This window comes from Brachyhypopomus gauderio, chromosome 5 (assembly GCF_052324685.1).
Source record: "Brachyhypopomus gauderio isolate BG-103 chromosome 5, BGAUD_0.2, whole genome shotgun sequence".
NCBI classification, from domain to species: domain Eukaryota; kingdom Metazoa; phylum Chordata; class Actinopteri; order Gymnotiformes; family Hypopomidae; genus Brachyhypopomus; species Brachyhypopomus gauderio.
In genome coordinates, this window is record NC_135215.1 from 14,979,643 (window position 1) to 15,000,513 (window position 20,871).

General features: G+C 43.2%; 2 protein-coding genes across 2 annotated transcripts; both read left to right on the top strand.

Annotated features, from left to right (window-relative positions):
• The first annotated feature begins 764 nt into the window (after positions 1 to 764).
• LOC143514590 (uncharacterized) lies at positions 765 to 5,719 on the top strand. Its single transcript, XM_077005960.1, has 5 exons — positions 765 to 787; positions 889 to 1,020; positions 1,668 to 1,728; positions 2,865 to 2,935; positions 3,504 to 5,719. Coding segments are annotated over exons 1-5 (276 nt in total). The 5' UTR covers positions 765 to 785; the 3' UTR covers positions 3,514 to 5,719.
• Positions 5,720 to 14,270: 8,551 nt separating this feature from the next.
• myoz3a (myozenin 3a) lies at positions 14,271 to 20,685 on the top strand. Its single transcript, XM_077005959.1, has 6 exons — positions 14,271 to 14,429; positions 15,137 to 15,223; positions 16,019 to 16,179; positions 17,379 to 17,529; positions 18,699 to 18,879; positions 20,009 to 20,685. The coding sequence occupies exons 2-6, from the start codon at positions 15,145 to 15,147 to the stop codon at positions 20,190 to 20,192; spliced, it is 756 nt and encodes a 251-aa protein (XP_076862074.1). The 5' UTR covers positions 14,271 to 14,429; positions 15,137 to 15,144; the 3' UTR covers positions 20,193 to 20,685.
• Positions 20,686 to 20,871: the final 186 nt, after the last annotated feature.

The following is a 20,871-nucleotide window of genomic DNA, read 5'->3' on the forward strand; positions in this document are numbered from 1 at the left end:
AAACTATTTGTTCAGATTCCCCACAAGCAATTCAGTGTTGCGATCATTATAACTAGGCTGTAGTGTTTTGACTTCAATATCTCCTGGCATGAAGTTAGTCATGTGGCACATCTTTGGACACAGGATAATGTAAAAAAAAAACTTATTTACTAGTGTCATTTAGTAGTGTAAAAAAGACTCAGCTTTTTGTGTCTGTCTGTAGTGTGTTACTTTCTGGCAGTCAGGCAGCCATTTTGTTTTGAATAAGGCAGACTGCGTTTGGGAGGGACTCTCATAGGGCCCATTGTTCATAGGGAGAGTGATTTGAATGTTATTTCCTGTGTTAGACCGTAGACACACCCTCCCCATCCTTGTAGGTTTCTCTGTCTCTCTGCCTCCCCCTTTTTCTGTCTTGGTCTCTTCATATCCTATGTGTTTAATTACTAGCTAATCACAAAAAAATGCTCATCTATATAGCTGTATTGCAGACATCCCAAGTATTCAGAACGTGTGACCCACACAAACGCGCACACAGGCGACAGACTTTTTTTTTGTAATCGCGAGTGGGAAGGAGAGAGAGGGGCTTCTGATTGGCCTGTTCTCCGCCCAACAACTTACTTATATTCGCCACCACCCCCCACCCCCCCGCTCAACAACTTTCACTCGCCAGCCCCCCCCCCCCCCCCCCCCCCCCCCCCCCCCGCTCAACAACTTAACCTCCGGTTATCTAATAGTCCAATAGTGCAGGCAAAAAGTAGTTGAGGAACCAGGACTGATAAGCCAGGAATAAAATTCAAGGAAAAATAATGTGACACTTTTTTTGGCTACTTCAAGTCTTACATTCATTCCAGTAAGTCAGCCATGCCATCAGCTTACATTACAATACATTTTTTCTATGTGTGTGTGCAGGAATACTGCAAGCTGGGCAGGAGGAGACAGACTGAAGGGTGTAGCCATGTTCACCTTCTGTAGCAAGCAGGACTTGTCACTGTCATCGCTGGTGGACCTGCACGTGCTGGGCTGTCTGGAGTGGGAGAGCAGGTAACTAACACTAGGGGGCACTAGAGCACCAAAGATTTTACACTGAGTTTATTGAGCTCTGAAGTCATATATTTACTTTTGGCTTAAAAATTATTTTTTTTCGTGAAGAAAAAAACAATAAATATATGGCTATAAAAGTTGCCTCTGCCAGTTTCACAAGTCACATACGTAGCTAGTTTGACCTTCACCTCTTAGCCATGTAATTTAGCTTATATTGTTCATGGGTGTAGGAGTACGTTTACCTTCAAAGCCAAATATTGTCATACTACACATAATGTTTTTGTGATTGTTTAATTCATTCAGCAATGCATATTAATATGAAAGATCCATGCCTACATTGTGGTAAACTATAAATATATTGATAATAAGATTAATTTAACAATGCCTATCCCAACAAAACACAAGCAACACAGAATTCTTTCTAAGAATGTAATGTCTACATAATGTTTACATAGATGTCTGCTGTGACATGGCATTTAATATAATGGGCATTCAATCTGCCCATTAGTATTAAAAATAACTGGCAATACTTTAAACATTTGTTATTTTTATTACAAGTGTTCTATACACTAAAATGTTTTTTCAACCTAAGCTAAAAATAGTAAATGAATAATCCAGTGGTAAAGATTTAAAACATTCTTCAACAGATCCAAGACCAGAATGCCATGGGGAAAACAGCTGACAGAATCAGAAGAACTGATGTTACAGGTATGTGCAATATCTCTTTCAAACAGGTACTCTAAAACTAATAGAAAATGCAAAGATTGTACTACATACAGTCTTTTATACATGAAGCACTAATCCTGCAAATACAATGCAGAGGATTTACTCAAGATTTTATGTGACCACCTCTGAAGAACTCTAATCTCTATTAGCAGGGTAGAGTTATGCAGCTCATTGAATAATGACCTGCATCTGATCTGATGCAAATCTGCAGAAATAAGATGCAAATTGTCCTCGATAATAAAATGCACACCAAGAGATGATCCAGCAGACACAAGGAGCAGCCTGTTTATATTCAAAACGAGCATCTTAGACTGCCAGTGAGAAGACATTGATGTAATCTGACTAAATCACTTTTCCTATAGACACAGCACAGTTAATATTTACTTACTATTATTTACATACTGTGGCATAACTTTGCTTATAGGAAAATACTGTCTCACTCCCTGTCTCACTCTTGATCTCACTCCCTGTCTCCCTGTCTCACTCTTGATCTCACTCCCTGTCTCCCTGTCTCACTCTTGATCTCACTCCCTGTCTCCCTGTCTCACTCCATGTTTCACTCCTTGTCTCCCTCCCTGTCTCCCTCCCTGTCTCCCTCCCTGTCTCTCTCCTTGTCTCCCTCCCTGTCTCCCTCCCTGTCTCCCTCCTTGCCTCCCTCCTTGTCTCCCTCCTTGTCTCTCTCCTTGTCTCCCTCCCTGTCTCCCTCCCTGTCTCCCTCCTTGTCTCCCTCCTTGTCTCTCTCCCTGTCTCTCTCCCTGTCTCCCTCCTTGTCTCTCTCCCTGTCTCTCTCCCTGTCTCTCTCCCTGTCTCCCTCCTTGTCTCCCTCCTTGTCTCCCTCCCTGTCTTTCTCATGGTCCTCTCAACACTGGCAGTGGCGAAGATAGGTAATTTATATTGGATCCTCCCTTTTCCTTCAACTCACTCTTTCTCTCTCTCTCTCTCTCTCTCTCTCTCTCTCTCACTCTCACTCTCTCTCTCTGGCTCTTAGCTTCCAATTGAATGTTGCTATGGCAACAATGCCAGAGAGGACAGCTTCCTCATCTGTATCTCCTGTGCTCTTCTTGCGAGTTCTCACCCACTTCATTCACACAGAAGTGACCGATGTGTCTCTTACACAGGACTACACTCAGGACTCAGGGAGCTCGGGACTACACCCAGGACTGGAATTTCACAGTTTTCTCTATACTGGGTGAGTACCTCTATATTTGGCATGTAGAAAAAAACCTCTTGTCATTAAGTATTTATTGAGTGTTTTTTTACATTTTAAGGTTTCTTTTATGACTTAAAAGTCAATGTTTGATTAAATTCTCAAATTGTTCAAATTTGAAAATATTTGCATAAATGTAACATTTTCTGCTTTGCATTGTTGACTTTATCTTTTGAGAATTGTAGGCTTATGAGCTTATTTTATTAATGTGGTCTTTAATACACCCACACAGCTGTTATTTTATGCTTAAACATAACATCAGTGTGTGTGTATATATGTATGCACACACACTGCTGTATATACAGTACGCACACAGCACACTGCTGTACATATACACACACAGTGCTGTTGTGTTTAAGCCCATAAAGCCCCATCGGGAGATGCTGCTCTGAGAGACCTGTGGTCACCCCAGCAGGAGCTGTGACTCATCCCCGCGTGCCCAGCTGTGCATGTACACACACAACCCTGCTGTTGTTAGCTCCTGCCATGTCCTGTAAATGTCCTGATTTGGGGTTTAGGAAGCCTCACTCTTGTTCTTTCTCTGTCACAGTGGTGAGTAAGCACAGCCCCTGTGCACAACCCATGTCTCCCATGCACACGCAGCAGGTGTGAATACACAGTGGGAGTCCGCACACACTGGACAGGTCACTACTCTCTTCCTCCTGGTGCAGGCAGGGATGCCTGTTTTGGTGACCTCCGCTTCGAGTGCGGTGTCCCCCAGCCCCAGCAGCTCCCCCTACAGGGCGCTGGAGGCGTTCACCACCTCAACCCTCCCTCCCAGTCTTCCCTCGGGGGCCGATTACCTGCACCTTCACACCATCATCATCGTGGTCTTCATCTTTGGGACAGTGTGCTTCCTCCTACTGGTGGCCTTTTTCTACGCTTTCTGTTTCCACTGCACGCTGCAGTCCTCGACCGTGGCTGGCCGCGACGCTGCCCGACGCCCCATGGAGAGGGAGGACGCCACCTACAGGCGCAGTTCCTCCTGCCCCTCGGTGGGAAACGCCGTCTGAGCTGCCGTTCCGCTTGTTCAGACCCGCCACCTCTCACTGTCCCGGGTTTCTGTTGCCGTCACCAGGCTGTCCGTGTAATCAAAGGAGACTCAATTCGTTGCTTCTGTGTTTCCTTGCGGAGTAAACAGTATGGCTCCGTGTTGCACCATAAACTTAAAAAATATATAAATAAAATGTCATAAATGACTGGTGATGCATCCACATGGGTGCCATTAGATGTACGATGTACGATGTAGGTGACTGACTGCTTGAAACTGAAGTAACACTGCACGTCAGTTCTGGATTCTCCCTGTAGCTTTGTTAATGCTGTCTTGTCCTAATTAACATGTCCCAATGTTTCAGAATTACATTTGAAGACGTTAAGTGCAATAGAGCACACAAATGGGCAAATTGTATGTGTATGTTAATGAAACAGGTGTTCATTTAACACCTACTGAATCTACATATGCCCCAGTTGTGTTATTTAAGTCAGTGGGAGTTCATTAATTTTACACTACTGATTTACTGTGTACAGTGCAGGCCACAAACATGTGGATAGTGAAACTTTTGTTCTCAAAGACATCGGACAGCTGCCTCATCATATCTCATTTCAGACAGCAGCCTCACTGGATCAATACTCTATGTAGAAGACCTTCATCAGACCTAACATCAGAGCCAATCACCAGACCTATCACCAGACCTATCATCAGACCTAATATCAGACCTATCAGAGCCAATCATCAGACCTATCACCAGACCTATCACCAGACCTATCTTCAGTCAGTTGTCACTGTTGCATTTTCATCTGGATGTTGCATCTCTCAGATAACCCAAGAAGTAGCAACCCATTAATTAGTGTAGTAATTGTCAGTAAAGCAGGCCATTACTACACTAATGAATGGGTTGCTCCTAAGTACTGAATGCTGCAGCTTTGTTGTAATTTAATTTCTGTCCCCTGAAATGGATGGCCAGTGTTTAAGGCTTCCTATATTAAACTCTACATAATGCACAGTAACCTAATAGTTATTGTACGATTTCAATTCCAGCATGCTGGAGTACAGAAGCATCCACCCTGTTTGTTTGTTAGTAAGCCGTAATTTTCAAATTAATGTCCTTAATATAGAATGAAATATTTAATTCTGTTTAATTCTTTATTGAAGAAAAGTACATTACAGTATTTCTCCTTTCTTTGCCTTCTAGAATCTTATTTTAGATTCTTATGACGAAAATAATAAATAACTGAATTTTGTCTTGATTTTGGCCTCCAGGCCTATTACTCTAGATTATGTACTATTTATGTGTGTGTATTTCATCTTGACCAAGCGCTTTCTCCTAATCCTGGGTGACAGGTCTCGCGTTCCTCGTGATCTCCCATCAGTGCAGTGACAGCAGTGTGGGTGGGTTGCACCATGGTGCACACACAGGCCGGGAGCAAACACTCTACCACCGCACACATGCCTTGGCCCACAGGCAATAGCAGGGAGCCAAGCATCCCAGACTCCTGGGGACAGCAGAACTTGAGGCATTAACAGAGAGGACCAGACAGTGGCCCCAAGCACATGTCAAAGATAGAAATCGATTTGATATGAAGATATGCTAATGCAATGAAGTGGGGTTGTGGTCCTAGACGATCAAATTGATCATTCTGACCTGAAATTATATATCTGATATAAATTAATATGGGCTCTCAATGAATTTATTCTTTTTATTTCTCTTCCAATATTTTAACATTTAAATTTTTTTCCATGAACAGTTTCATAAAGGAATAATAAACTAAGATCTTCTTTCTCTGTATCTCTACTTCTCTTTGTTGACATTATCTTTGTATTTCCTGTATCTTCTGCTCCTCTGGTCTTGTTATGTGAACCCTGTCTGCTTCATTATGCCTGTCTGCCAGTCACACTCACTTCAGCTAAACCTTGTCCTGCTCTCTGGTTCTCAGATTGACAGTAGACAGACAAATAAGGCTAAATAGAATTCCACCGTAATGACTCCATATAAATAAGGAGGAGTTTGTGAGCAGTGTTGTGTACATGCTGAACAGTATGATGTTAATGTTCTCCCTGTCTCTACACATCTAACAGCATCTCGCTGCCTCCACCCATTGATATGTTTGCTTTCTTGCTCTCAATACCATACCAATACCAAAAATACATTTCCAAATAGATTTTTTAAAATATTGAATCTCTTGAAACATTTGATATACTGTCCAAGTTTAAGTCATTAGCTTCATTAGAAACAATGCACATAGAGCAGTTTATTCAGTAGTGCGGTGCATGCACAGAGATGCCTAACTATGATCCAAGGTGCTTACACATTAAGTTGATTTAAGGTTAGACAGATAAAGTCCATCGTTAGCATGACTGTGATATCCCTGGTTCCTTCAGCCTCAGGATCTAGAGCATGTGATGCTCTTCTACGAGAAACGGAAGTCTGAGGAACGTTTTGGAGGTTGCTTGATGGAATCCTGGCCATCCCTTTCTGGAGAGTTCAGGCTGATGAGAGGGTCCAGGAGACCACCAGCCTATATAATATAATGAGACTGAACCAGACACAGGCAAACAGAGACAGAGACTGAAAGAGTGAGAGATTATTTACACGTGTACACACAGATTAAACTCTTTACCCGTATAAATTAGGGAAAATGTTAGTATACAACTGGAAAACCTTTCAGAACAAAATAGTAGGTTTATCTGTATATCTGTGTGTATGTGGGCCACAATAGGTGAACATATTCATTAACTAATACAGTGGTTCCCAAAGAGGGGGGGGGGGGGGGCGCCCCCTAGGTGGGGCGCGGAGCTATTGCAGGGGCGGCACGGAGCTTGGAAGTAAAACATGTGCACATGTGTCAATATGGGGGGGTGTGTGTAGGGGGGCGCAAAATATTCTCATCTACTAAAGGGGGGCACGGCAGAAAAAGGTTGGGAACCACTGCTCTAGTAAATCAGTGGAAGCCTGTGTCTTGTCTCACCTTACTGACAGACATCTACTCTGACCGACCCTCCTCCATGGAATCCAGAAAAATGCCAAACATTGCCATCTTGATGGACATCATCATCTTCATTTTCCTCTTCCTCACATGTCACAGATGGGAAAAAGAGAGTCAATCCACCTCTGAACTATAGGTGTAATTCTTTTGAAATCAGTGGAATTCTAAGAGAGGGTTCGAATCTGTTGAACAGTAAAGGGGAGAACAGAGAGCATGAGAGGGGTCAGTCCTGCTCCTGCTCTTCCCCAGGGAGGGGTGGGTGAGAGGGGTCAGTCCTGCTCCTGCTCTTCCCCAGGGAGGGGTGGGTGAGAGGTGTCAGTCCTGGTCCTGCTCTTCCCCAGGGAGGGGTGGGTGAGAGGTGTCAGTCCTGGTCCTGCTCTTCCCCAGGGAGGGGTGGATGAGAGGTGTCAGTCCTGGTCCTGCTCTTCCCCAGGGAGGGGTGGATGAGAGGGGTCAGTCCTGCTCCTGCTCTTCCCCAGGGAGGGGTGGATGAGAGGTGTCAGTCCTGGTCCTGCTCTTCCCCAGGGAGGGGTGGGTGAGAGGGGTCAGTCCTGGTCCTGCTCTTCCCCAGGGAGGGGTGGGTGACAGGGGTCAGTCCTGGTCCTGCTCTTCCCCAGGGAGGGGTGGATGAGAGGGGTCAGTCCTGCTCCTGCTCTTCCCCAGGGAGGGGTGGATGAGAGGGGTCAGTCCTGCTCCTGCTCTTCGGAGGGGTGGATGAGAGGGGTCAGTCCTGCTCCTGCTCTTCCCCAGGGAGGGGTGGATGAGAGGGGTCAGTCCTGCTCCTGCTCTTCCCCAGGGAGGGGTGGGTGAGAGGGGTCAGTCCTGCTCCTGCTCTTCCCCTCCTGCTACAACCGCTGCTACAACCGCTGCAACCTTCAGCCAGAACGTCTCCATCTCCATGGTTCCCTGCCACACAGCAACAGCAGGCCTTAGTGGAGGACGAGTGTGGACACTTTGGGGTCCAGCAGCCTGTTGTGTGTCAGGAATGCCTGGGTGGTTTATGGGCTTTTTGGCTGAGCAGTTTTCGCTGTTGTGAAAGATAGAAAAATGTTTTTTAGTGCATGATATATGTGAGGAAACATGTTTGCTACCTTGATGGTTATGATTCCACATCTCTAGAAAATATGTGACTACCCTTCAGGTGCTCATAGGTGGCGCTGCTGAGCTGAATGTGCATCTCCTGTAACACACACAGAAATATCCCAGCATAAAGTTAAATAAGGACTGCTCATAGTGGCAGTAGACTGATGACAAAAATTACAGCAGATCCATATCTATAGATCATTGAGATTTATTACCAGTAGGGGTCCACATTACAGCAACAGTTGTGAAGGTCTGTATTAATTCAGTACAAACACACACACACACACACACACACACACACACACACACACAATTGCTTGCACATTCACACACCTGCATGTCTTTGCATACATGTTTTCATGTGTGTGCGTGTGTGTACATTGCTTTCCATGGCAGATGCTGTGTGACCTACAACCCCAGCAGCAACCATTCCAGAAACAAGAGTAGATAAGCTGAAGGTCAGCAGAGGTCAAACCCACTTCATGCTGGAGGTCAAAGGGCAGCAACCTACCCAGCCAGACCTTTAACACTCGGTCTGCATGTTCCGGTCTGATACACAGAGGTCATTCCAGCCCCTCGTCACACACACGTGCCATTCATGTAAACAAAATTCATTGAAACTCAATTAAATGAACGGAAGCAGAAACTGAAGTGAAGTGGAAGCTGATTCACATTTGTTCAGTCTGATCTCATATTAACGGGAAAACTGCTGCAGGCTGCAGTGGGTTTCAGAGTCATGTGACACACTACACTGCACTGATGGATTTAAACGGGTCATGTGACACACTACACTGCACTGATGGATTTAAACGGGTCATGTGACACACTACACTGCACTGATGGATTTAAACGGGTCATGTCACACACTACACTGCACTGATGGATTTAAACAGGTCATGTGACACACTACACTGCACTGATGGATTTAAACAGGTCATGTGACACACTACACTGCACTGATGGATTTAAACGGGTCATGTCACACACTACACTGCACTGATGGATTTAAACGGGTCATGTGACACACTACACTGCACTGATGGATTTAAACGGATATTCATACTTATCACTTTCTGAGTGATTAGCTTGCAGCTGGAGATGCTGCATTGTGATTGGCAGTTGTAGTCCTTCTCCAGAACACCTGCATGCATGCGCGTGCACATACACAAACACACACACACGTGCGCGCACACACACGCGCGCACACACACACACACGCATGCACACACACAAATACACGCATGCATGTGCAACCATGCACATAACTACACGCACACACACTCACTCATGCATACATACACACAGCCAAGATCAATTTGATTGAGGACCTGAGTGATCTTGGAATAATCAAGATAACATAGCCTCAAGCAATATCCTTACTATGGTCAATCTCCTCATTTTTTATAATGCAGAGGATTATACGCTAACAAAGAGGAGAAGATGAAGTCTTGAAACAGCACCTAAGACAAAAACATGACTACAACATGCTCACTAATGCAACAAGGTTTGAAATAGTCTTTTAGCACATGATATGAGGCATCCTGTTCTTCCAAGCTTCCGGTGGAAGAGGCCAGACGTAATAAGTAGCCTAAATAATAAATAAAGATCAACAAAAGTGGAAATGGAGAGAAACAAAAATAAGAAAATAAGAATAAGTAAGAGATAAATAAAATAGGCTACATTTATGATACCTACACTAACCAAAAGACAGTCCAAATACTTTAGTTTTTATCTTGGATTTAGAAACATCCGGTGTTGGAGCTCCTCTTGTATCTTCCGACAGCTGGTTCCAGCATAGAAACAGCATAATAGCTAAATGCTGCTTCTCCATGCTTAGGTTTTACCTCACGCAGGACTAACTGATTAGTTCCTAGTGACCTAAGATTTGTGCCCAGCTCATAGGTCAGTAGCATATAGATGGATACAATGGTCCTAGAGCATTTAGTGATTTATAGATCAGTAATAACACATTGACGTCTATCCTGTATTGTACTGGTATTTTTTGGGAGTCCTATTAGGAGGCCATTACACTAATCAACCCCTGGGAGAGACAAAAGCATGGATAAGTTTCTCAAGATCTAGTTTCTTCAAATAATCTCGGATCTTATTGATGTTATTTACTGATTTCATGTGACTGATAAAACTGACAGTCTATTAACATGCCTAGGTTACGAGCTAGGTCGTTAGAGTGTAGAGTTTTTGAGATTAAATATGCAGATAGTCTGTGCCTTTCATTGTTATTACCAAATATAATAAATCTCTGTTTTTATCTTTATTCAACTGTAGAAAGTGGTCAGACAGCACTTATATATATATATATATATATATATATATATATATATATATATATGCAGAACTATTTATTCAGCTCTATGAATATCACATGTTTTGGCACCAAGGCCATCCAGAGTGTTTCTAGTATATCCAACACCCATCATGTCACCATGGATCTATTAATCATCCTGGGTACACTTGTGTAAGACACACACACACACACACACACATGCGCTTGCACACACACACACACACACACACACACACACACATACACACACACACACACACACACACACACATGCGCTTGCACACACACACACACACACACACTCCCACACATGCGCTTGCACACACACACACACACACACACACACACACACACACACACACACAAGACAGTTATCTTATTATATATATATATATATATATATATAGGACAACATGGACAAATCTTGATTTTTGTACATATCATAACACACATGCTCATGCACATGCACTATATCTATCTCTAGACATAGTATGTCTATGTGTGTGTGTGTGTGTGTCTTACACAAGTGTACCCAGGATGATGAAACACTCTTGGTGCCAAAACATTCACATAGAGCTGAATAAATAGTTATATATATATATATATATATATATATATATATATATATATATATATATATATATATATATATATATATATATGTATATATATATATATATATATATATATATATATATATATATATATATATATATAGTGCTGTCTGACCACTTCTTTTATATTTACAAGCAAAAATTCATTTTTGAGGAATGATACCTGTTCTTTCTCATTTAAAATGTTTTAAGAACAATGAGCACTTTAATATGTTCATTCAAAGAGTGTTCTGTACACTACACAATTCTGTTAGTAAATGTAGTAAATGGACATCTATTTTTATATAATGTCTACCTCCATATACTGTATTTTTTTTATAACAAATAACAACAATTATGTTATAAACAACAAATAAAAATAAAATTTTTTTAGCAGATTATATTAAATGAAACATTTTGATCTCCCATGAACCTTATTTAAGTCCCGTAAGTCCCTAGAAACCACGTTCCAGGTAAACTCTACTAGGGGGCGTGCCAGAAGGAAAGCACTGTTAATCTTCTTAAAGATTAAGGAAGACAGGCCAAACCGGAGCCAACATCATGCTCTACCATGTCCTGTTGGAGATAATAACAGTATATTACAGCATCATGTAACTATGATGCAAAAGCAACACTGGAGAGGAGAGCAGAGGGGAGGAGAGGAGAGGAGAGGAGAGGGGAGGGGAGGAGAGGAGAGGGGAGGAGAGGAGAGGGGAGGAGAGGGGAGGGGAGGAGAGGAGAGGGAAGGGGAGGGGAGGAGAGGAGAGGAGAGGAGAGGAGAGGGGAGGAGAGGAGAGGAGAGGAGAGGGGAGGGGAGGAGAGGGGAGGGGAGGAGAGGAGAGGGAAGGGGAGGGGAGGAGAGGAGAGGAGAGGAGAGGGGAGGAGAGGAGAGGAGAGGAGAGGGGAGGAGAGGAGAGGAGAGGGGAGGAGAGGAGAGGGGAAGGGAGGAGAGGAGAGGGGAAGGGAGGAGAGGAGGGAGTGGAGATGGGAGGAGAGGAGAGGAGGGGGAGGAGAGGGGAGGGGAGGAGAGGAGAGGAGAGGGGAGGAGGGAGTGGAGATGGGAGGAGAGGTGAGGAGGGGGGAGGAGAGGGGAGGGGAGGAGAGGAGGGAGTGGAGATGGGAGGAGAGGAGAGGAGAGGGGAGGAGAGGGGAGGGGAGGAGAGGAGGGGGGAGGGGAGGAGAAGAGGGAGTGGAGATGGGAGGAGAGGAGAGGAGTAGTACCTGTCTAAACACAATGTTGAAATGAAAAATCCCAAAGAAAATAGTCACTGGTAAATGGTAAATAATCTTTCTGGTTGTAGCGATAAGCAGAGTTGTCAAAGAGAAAAACGTGTTGAAAGGCCCATAGCATAATGCAAGTGTCCCTTCTGTTTGCTCCTGCAACCCAGACAGGAGCGTGCACACACACACACACACACACACACACATACCCATACTTGAAGGAGTAATGAGCTGACATTAATGATCTGTGCTTCCAATAGGGATTTAATCTCTGTAATGTAGAAATAAACAGTTTTGTCTCTTAGCCCCAGGTCTGCTTCCTCTGCCTGATGGCACGCACACACACACTCATACACACACGCCACATACTCACAGCCATTTGCACTCTATAATCACATATCCAAAGAATACATGAAAAACATAAATACATTGATCATAACACACTTAAGGACTTAAGGAGTGTGTAAACATCCAGTCTCAGAACTGCACAGCTTCTTCCACACAAAGTGCAGGATGTGCACTGCCCAGGACCTCACCAGGACCTCATCAGCCTGGGTCTCATTAATTAATGATGATTTGATCCTGTTTTCATAAGGATTTTACTTTTTTTTTTTTTTTTTTTAGATTTTTTTGGGTTAGATCTCTTTCCAAATGATGTAACTGAACCGTCATGAACGAATGTGCCATTTTTACAAATATTTTTTAAAGCTGTCGCCCACTTCATATAAAGTGAAATATGCTCTTCTGTTTCAGTGGCTCCACATTTCTGTAATGAAATGTATAGATACATGGAAAAAATGCAGCTTCACCACTATGATCTCACCTGGTGTGTGATGAAAGAGTGAAGCCAAACATCTGACCTCCCTCACCAGCCTCCTCACATCATCGCCGTACAACTCCTTAATGAGTCATGCAGACTCTCACGCAGCAAACCATACATGCTGACTGTGCCAGAACACACACACACACAAGCTCTCAGACCAGCACCAAAAATCACGGGAGACATACTGTTACACATTCAAAGTGGCTATCTTTTTCACACACTCAACGCTCTAAAGTCTGACGCTCACATTACTCACACTTAGTGGCAACTGTGTGCAGAGCCCAGGCCAGCAGTAAGAGATGCAGATCCTGTAGGAATGCCTAGCACCTGAAGAGAAAGGACGTTAGCAATAAAGAAAACAAAAAAGGAGGAAAATGTGGACAATGTGAAGACTGTATTAGAATATTCCATTATGCGTTAGTCCGTATATTCATTAGAAACAATGAAGAACCAAACTGAGCCTCAAACACGCTTTTTATACGTTTTTATTATACAAAAATACAAGGGGAAATGGATAGTAACATGATTAGTACAACATTAAAGTGTATTAATGTCACATGCACTGTGGTATGAACTCTGTGCCAGCCAATATTCAACAGAACAAGAGACACATTCCCATCACTTGTGAGTGTGTCAGATAATGTAAATATTTTGTTAGATAAATGTGTTAACACATTTACAAACTAGGTTTATGGAGCTTTGGTGTTTGACATGAATCTGAGCATGTGTGAAAGCCTGAAGAATATTTAATTATTTTACTATTATTATTCAGTATTCTGAAGACAACCATTCTGAGCAAACAGATCACAGCACTTGATATCACTGTTTTCCAAATGTTATCTGGGCCCTACAATGGCCAGACCATGTCTTTTTGTTTAAAGAAGACTTAGTATTCTATGTGATCATTGTGCTGTGCTCAAACAGATGGATGTTTTACAGGTATACACAAGTAAACAATGATTAAAAAGACTGTGACCTCTGGCCTTCAGACAAGGGTTCAGGCCCCAGATTGACGTCATGTCTTTGAGTGGCTCATCACATATAGGTCATGTCCTTGTGTGTGTTTCCTTGCACAGACAGACATGCACACCCACAAGAACGTTTGGCTAACATCCTGAGGTGTGTCTCAAATGTTTAGCACCCTTCAATCCAGATCATGCTGTGACAGCCTGGACAGACTCAGCTGTCCTGTCTCATACACACACACCTCCTCACAAATGCACTTTCCTCAACGGGTATGCGTGCGCGCACACACACACACACAGAGATCAGGTTTTTATATGGTAGATACTGGGATGGGTCCGAGTGTAAATCCTCACCCCATATAGCATCTGGCTCCCATTACTTAGATTACCATAGTGATGCAAGCGCTAGAACAGGCCAGGAGTCGAGACTGAGACTGTCCATCAGCCTTGTTCTCAACAGCAGAACCGAGCTCTCCCTTGTACCCTGCACACTCACACACAGGTAAGCTGAATTTACTCTGCCCGCCAAAGTTAGGCTGAGTTAGCGTGTGTGGGTGTGTGTGGATCTGTGTGTGGGTGGGGGTTCCTCATCCCTGGAATAGCTGTTGACAGGTGTATAGTGTGAAAGACTTTGAACATCAATTCATCTTTAATGTGCATTCCACTGTGTCATAATTTGTCCTGGCATTTATAGAGTACCTGTTCAATTTGACAGGCCACAAATAACCGAATACTTTGAAATGAGAAGATTATTCTGCACTTGAATTCAGCCAGTGGTGCATTAGTTATGGTCTAGTGTGGATTAGGGCTTGCTGAATATTACTACCTAGTAGAGCAGGCAGTACATGGTGCTCGTAACACAAAAGTGGTATGTACGATTTAAGTAAGGAGCAAACACTGTCAAACTGATAAATATGTAATATATAAGTGGCAGTGGATAAGTCAGTTAAAAAATACAGAACAAATAAACAATGATGACAAAAATCATTGACTAACAAAAATCACACTAATAAAAATGTGACGACTGAAAATGATAACGGGTGATACTGGATAGATCAAAAAAGCAGCATGACCAAGGGCTCGTTTCTCTACGCAATATATTACCATGACAATTGCCTATAATATAATAAGGTATTACAGCATAGAAACATGCATTTTGTTTCTTCGGCTGAGAAATATATGGTCTGATGTGCTGTTATGTGTGTGCAGAGGGGAGGATGCAGACCGCGAACAGCAGTAGCCTCACCAGGCAGAGGCAACAACAGGCACGCGCGCTATGCAGGGAAGCTCGAGGAGGTGAGAAATACAGATAATATAAAACAAAATACACATAACAAAATACAAAATTAAATGTTTGATTTTACTTTTTTTTTTTTGAGAACGCACACAATGATATTAATCTATCTATATATTGACGATTTCTGAGTTGGCTTTACTATCGGAGATTGCTTGACTGACAGCAGCAGAGAGGAGATCAAAACGTCCCGTAAGCTTTCGTAGTCCTGTGCCACAGTGTAAACAGAGATGTCCCGCTGTACGTCCAACATTCCCAAGGAAACATTCATTCCATGTTTTCTGTTTCTTTGCGTTTTTCCAGTGACCTCAGCTCTGTGTTTTTGGCACAGCTAACTCAGCTAAATCCGATTCCGTAGCGATAAATTTAACGTTTGCGCGAGGCAGCGGCTCCTGGTTTCAAAGTTTCAAGACTTCACGTGACGTTTCTCTTCATGTAGCAAAAGAGTGATTCTGAAGCATCTTTCAGAGGTCTTTATCTACTCAACGCAGCCCTGAAACAAAATAGTCGAAGTGTAAAAGCATTGAGCATTAGGATGTCTTTTGTTTTTGCTAGCCAAATCTTTTTTTATTGCGTCGTCTAAAAGTATCGTCACGGTTACGCACCGTTAAGAAGCAGAATTGTTATCTGTGTGCAGCCAACACAGATATTTTGATATTGTTTGTTTGTTCTGAAATAGGCCTACATCTCAGTATAATTATCCTGTTTCCTAATAAAATACCTGATATACAAAATACCTACAGAAGTTCAACACTACTGGCAACTTGTATGCGAACATGTATGTGTTTGTGTTTCAGAGGGGCTAGGACTGGGGAAGAAAGTCAGTGTACCAAAGGATGTGATGATGGAGGAGCTGAACCTGGCATCAAACAGAGGATCTAGAATGTTCCAGGAGAGGCAGAGGAGAGTCGACAGGTTCACGGTGGAGAACATAGCTGATGCCTCCATTGTCATTTATGTAAGATATAACATTAGATGCATTGCTACTTTCTTGGTAGCTGAATCAAGTCCTGCCACGTTAGAGAAGTTGAATATTAAACTGAGGAAAAACAAGCAACACATTGCGGTGAAGGAACAGTTAAGCCAAAACCACGTTTACCTTGATTGTACTTATTTTTCATGGTCAGATCACTGCAAGTCAGTTGTCAAGACTGCAGCTTTCTGCTTTTTTGTGTGGCTTTTTATGCTACCATAACAAACAAGTAAAGAAAGTGTATTGCAATGAGAAGCATCACTCTAAATACCTGTCACTTAGAAAAAGTGTAAAATAGCAAGTATCATCTGTTTATATCGTTCATATAATTTTACGTTCCGAGTGGCACTATACCATGATTAATTCTAGAGTCACAGACATTGTACCGTTTTTAAACTTATGAACGTTTAGACAGTTTTAGAGATGGATGCTACTTTTGACTGCATTTCTCCAACAGATAGTTACTGCTGTCTGTTCATAAACTGATCTGCATTGATATCGAATTATGTGTTGAGCAAGAATTGAATTCTGGGCATTTATTTAGTGTACTGCATGTCTTTCATAATGCACTTCCATTATGCATTAGCAAAACTTGCTTGCAAGTAAAAAAAAAAAAAACATGTAGAATTTGAACACTAGAAGGAAAATCCAGTGTTACCCAGAAAAAACAGGTAATCAGTGATTTTAGCAAAACTGCTAAAATAATTTATTTGATATTACAAATTACATTTTGGGACAGCATAAAAATAAAACATGAAATTAAAATCTGCAGATTTAAATTAAGCCATACAGTATCATCTGTAGATGAGCATAGTGAGAGAGTCCAGCTGAATAATTCGAGTGATCAAGTCTGATATGTGAAGAGGACCCAGTGAAGAGCACGGACACTGAAAACAGGCTCGGCAGGGGGCAACTTCTCCTTTTCCATTTAACGGGTTATACAAGCCCCTGCTGAGAACATCTCCAGGATTTATGATGTATTCATTTCTTAATTTAGTGTCTGTGTGTACAGATGATGTGACGTTGTGAGGTCATGCAGCTCTTCCTGGTAGTGGTGCAGGAACTGCTTAGAGAACGGCAAAGACTTTGAGAATGCAATGTTTAAATATAACCAAAAGACCAGCCTGGATTACAATAGAAGTCATGGATCTATCCAACATTTTTATTGAATTTGTTTTTTTAAGGACAACCTGGATCAGAACCAGACCCAGTCGACAGCACACATGCAGGGAGGAAAGGAGAACCTGTCATGCCCCATGCCTGGAAAGCACAGCCTGGTCACCACTCTGAAGAAGACCGTGGCCATGAAAGGCAGCCCAGGTGTCCTTGCTCCAGGTAGAGCCATGGATCGGTTTCACTGACAGATGCTAACCGCTAAAGATGAAGGAAAATGGCTGGGTAAAAATGTAATCCTTTACATAAATACCTGTTAGCCTTTTTGTTTGAGTATTAGTAATTTGAGCAGTTTAGGATAAAATATTATTTCAAATGTTACTTTAGTCCCTGGAGTCAAAACACCAAATTAGGTTTAGCTCCAGATCAAGTAAGATTGTACAGACAAAGAAACGATGATCCTTTGGAATGGAACGCCATGACTGCTATGTATTAAGTGTTACTCTGTGGATTACGTGAACAGGCCCGTAAGGACATGCCCATGATTCAGTGTGCTGCTTCAGAAATAACGTTCCTTTACCAGTAATACGACAATACTATGACTATGAATAAAAACTCAAACAAGAATAAAGAGCTCACATCATGGATAGATTATAAATCATCTGGCATTCCACACAAACACTAGTGGCTTCTCAAATAAGATGTTTAAAGCATGTCTCTTTCAAATCATCTCGATATTTCAATTATCATATTCTCAAACGAATGTCACCTCACAGACACAGATGCATTCTTGATATTTGAGCATGATTACCTCGTTGACTGATGCTGTCTGCTCCAGATCCCCCAAATAAGCCCTCATCTCTTCTCTCCATATCCTTAACCATATGTGGTCCCAGTGGGGGCCTCAACAGCTCGGCTATGAGCTAGACAGTGCAGTATGCGCAGGGGAAGATAGTGAGAAGTACTTCACTTCCACACTTCAGTCCAGTCCTGTTTGCTCAGCCTGCTGCAAAGCCTGGGCCCCCAGCCTAGTGTTAACGTATTAAAGCTGCAGTCAGCAAACTGCTTATTTTGGTTCTGCAGGCACTTAGGCTTGTGAGCAACGCTAGTGCTACAAGATCACATCGAATCAAATGTTAGTAATATTAGGAATACATATATTAAAGCAGGGACTTTGATGGAAACCAACCATTTCAAATAACTAGGTTGTTAGTTTTTCAGTTTAGCTTTCCCCCCAAAAAAACCATTGTATATGTGAGTAGAACTGGGAGGTTCCTCCAGAACTGAAATTTCTGGGACACTGGTGACACCATACAGCACAGATGAACGTGACTCATTTTATTCATAGGTGATGTGGGCATGTGCTTTTTCTGGTACCGTCCCGCCTGCAGGGTACACCGGTCCTCTGAAAGAAATTCCTCGTGAGAAGTTCAACATGACCGTAATTCCCAAATTCTACTGCTCACCATGGAGAGAGGCCCTGGGAGCAGGTGAGGAGCTCCCCGCCACTCTGAACACACCGCTACCTCAACCAGAGCAGCTTCAGCCTCTTCACTACAGATGCTTCAACAGGTGAGCACTCGACCCCACTGCGCCATGTCAAAGGTCACCTCCCCGCAGAGAACCTTCGGCACCTGCCAGCCGCATCCGTCCTGACCTGCACATGTGGTCGCTTCACAACAGGCCGGTTTCATGTTTAAACTAACACGCCAGACAGGTTTTCTTGTTTTGACGTAGCGGAGCATGAAATAAGGACAACAGCTGGACAGCTTTGGGCCAAGTGTCCTGAAACCATGAAGAGAAAACATAATCCAGAACACTCAAGAGGCAACAACTGCAAGGACAAGACCCTGAGTAATAGAAACCACACTGGCGTCATGCTCTCCAGAGTCCAAACAAACGCACCACACCCATGTAGGGCCCGAAAAACCTGAAACTGTTTAGAAGCAGCTTAAAATAACCATTTCATCATAGGAGGATTACAGTGAGTGCTCCAGGTTAATTCTCGACACCAACAAAAGCCAAAGGCAGGCAGGTGGTGCCAAGATAAATGACTATAGGGGTGAGCTTGGGGATTCAGCACAGTGGAACATGACGCATGGTGATTGCCCACTCTAAACAGACCCACCAGTGCTCAACGCTATCAGATTATCATCCCTAATTATCCATAGGGGTGGAACTGGCCTCTCGTATGTGTCCATGTTTCCACTGTGTCTTCCCATCCGACATCGGATCCTGTCTTTGGCTTCAAACCACACCACTCTCCTACCCGACCACACGTGGATATTTGTGAGTGTGGTCCTATTTAAACATGGAATCCCCCCACCCCACCACCCCCCTTTCAAGGCCGCTGAACTACACTGTGCAAGGCCATTAAGTGTCATTGCCTGCAAGTGAAATTGCATCACTGCAATGAGTCACTGGAGAACAATTCTAGAATAGAATCATTAATCCTAGCAGAGAATCATTCTAGCGTCAGCGGTATGGAAGCTTGTTTTTCAGACCTGAAAGTAAAGGCCTTGTGCTCATCTCAACATGATGGTGCACTTCGCATATTTTATTGATAACACCAAGTAAGATGAAGAATGAACTTACTGCCCATTACTGACCCATCTTAGGAAAATGATACAACACACTGAAATGCATAAAAATCACATGACTCCAGTAATCCTCTCCTCCCCTATCTGCTTTCCACACTTAGATCTCCGATGCCGTTTGGCGGATGCGTGCTGAGCAAGAGAGTGATCCCCACCATTGGCTTTGAGGCAGTGGAGTCCCAGAGCTTACCTGGCCTACCAGTAGACAGGCTGTCCATCCGACCCAACTTCAACAGAGCACCTCGGGGCTGGGGGATCGGATACTCCCCTGAGTCAAGCGAGCTATGAGCCCTCTCAGAGCGAGAGCCCCACCCGCTACCTGCAGCACGCACCTGTTCAGGTGCCCCCTCGATCACCAACAGGTGCGGATGGCAGGGCAGATGCAGTCAACTCCCTCAAAGATACTGTGTGTTTAGATTCTAGCATCACCCTTAAGCAGCAACAAGCCTCAAATGGAGATCTCAGATGGGGAGATGCGTGTTCTCCCCAGTGTGCTGTGTTGTGCTGTCCCCATGCTGTGACTACTGAAATGGACGTTTGGCCAGTCATGCTTCCACTTCATCCAGCCAGTAATAACAGACTTAAGAAAGACAGAATGTACATCCTGGAACACACTTCGACATTATGGCACATTTTACTAATGATGTTTACTGATGGCGAGAACCATTTCACAGTAAAGATCAGGTATGTTTTTGTTTGTGATATCCAGCAATGTTCTTCAGCTTCAAACAAAAGAATCAACAAAGCAAAGGTGAAAAAAATAAACACAGAAGGTGCCATAGAGCGTTGCTAACTACAGCTCGCCAAGTCCAGCACTGAGGGTTGAGTCACAGTCCCTTTACACTTGAAAATTGGTTTCTGCTGTTCCGGTCTTTATTTTACATTAGCAGACTAAACTATACTATCATAAATACGTGACAGGAAATCTATTGTGAAAGAAGACCAGTGCAGAAGGATGTTTGGTAGG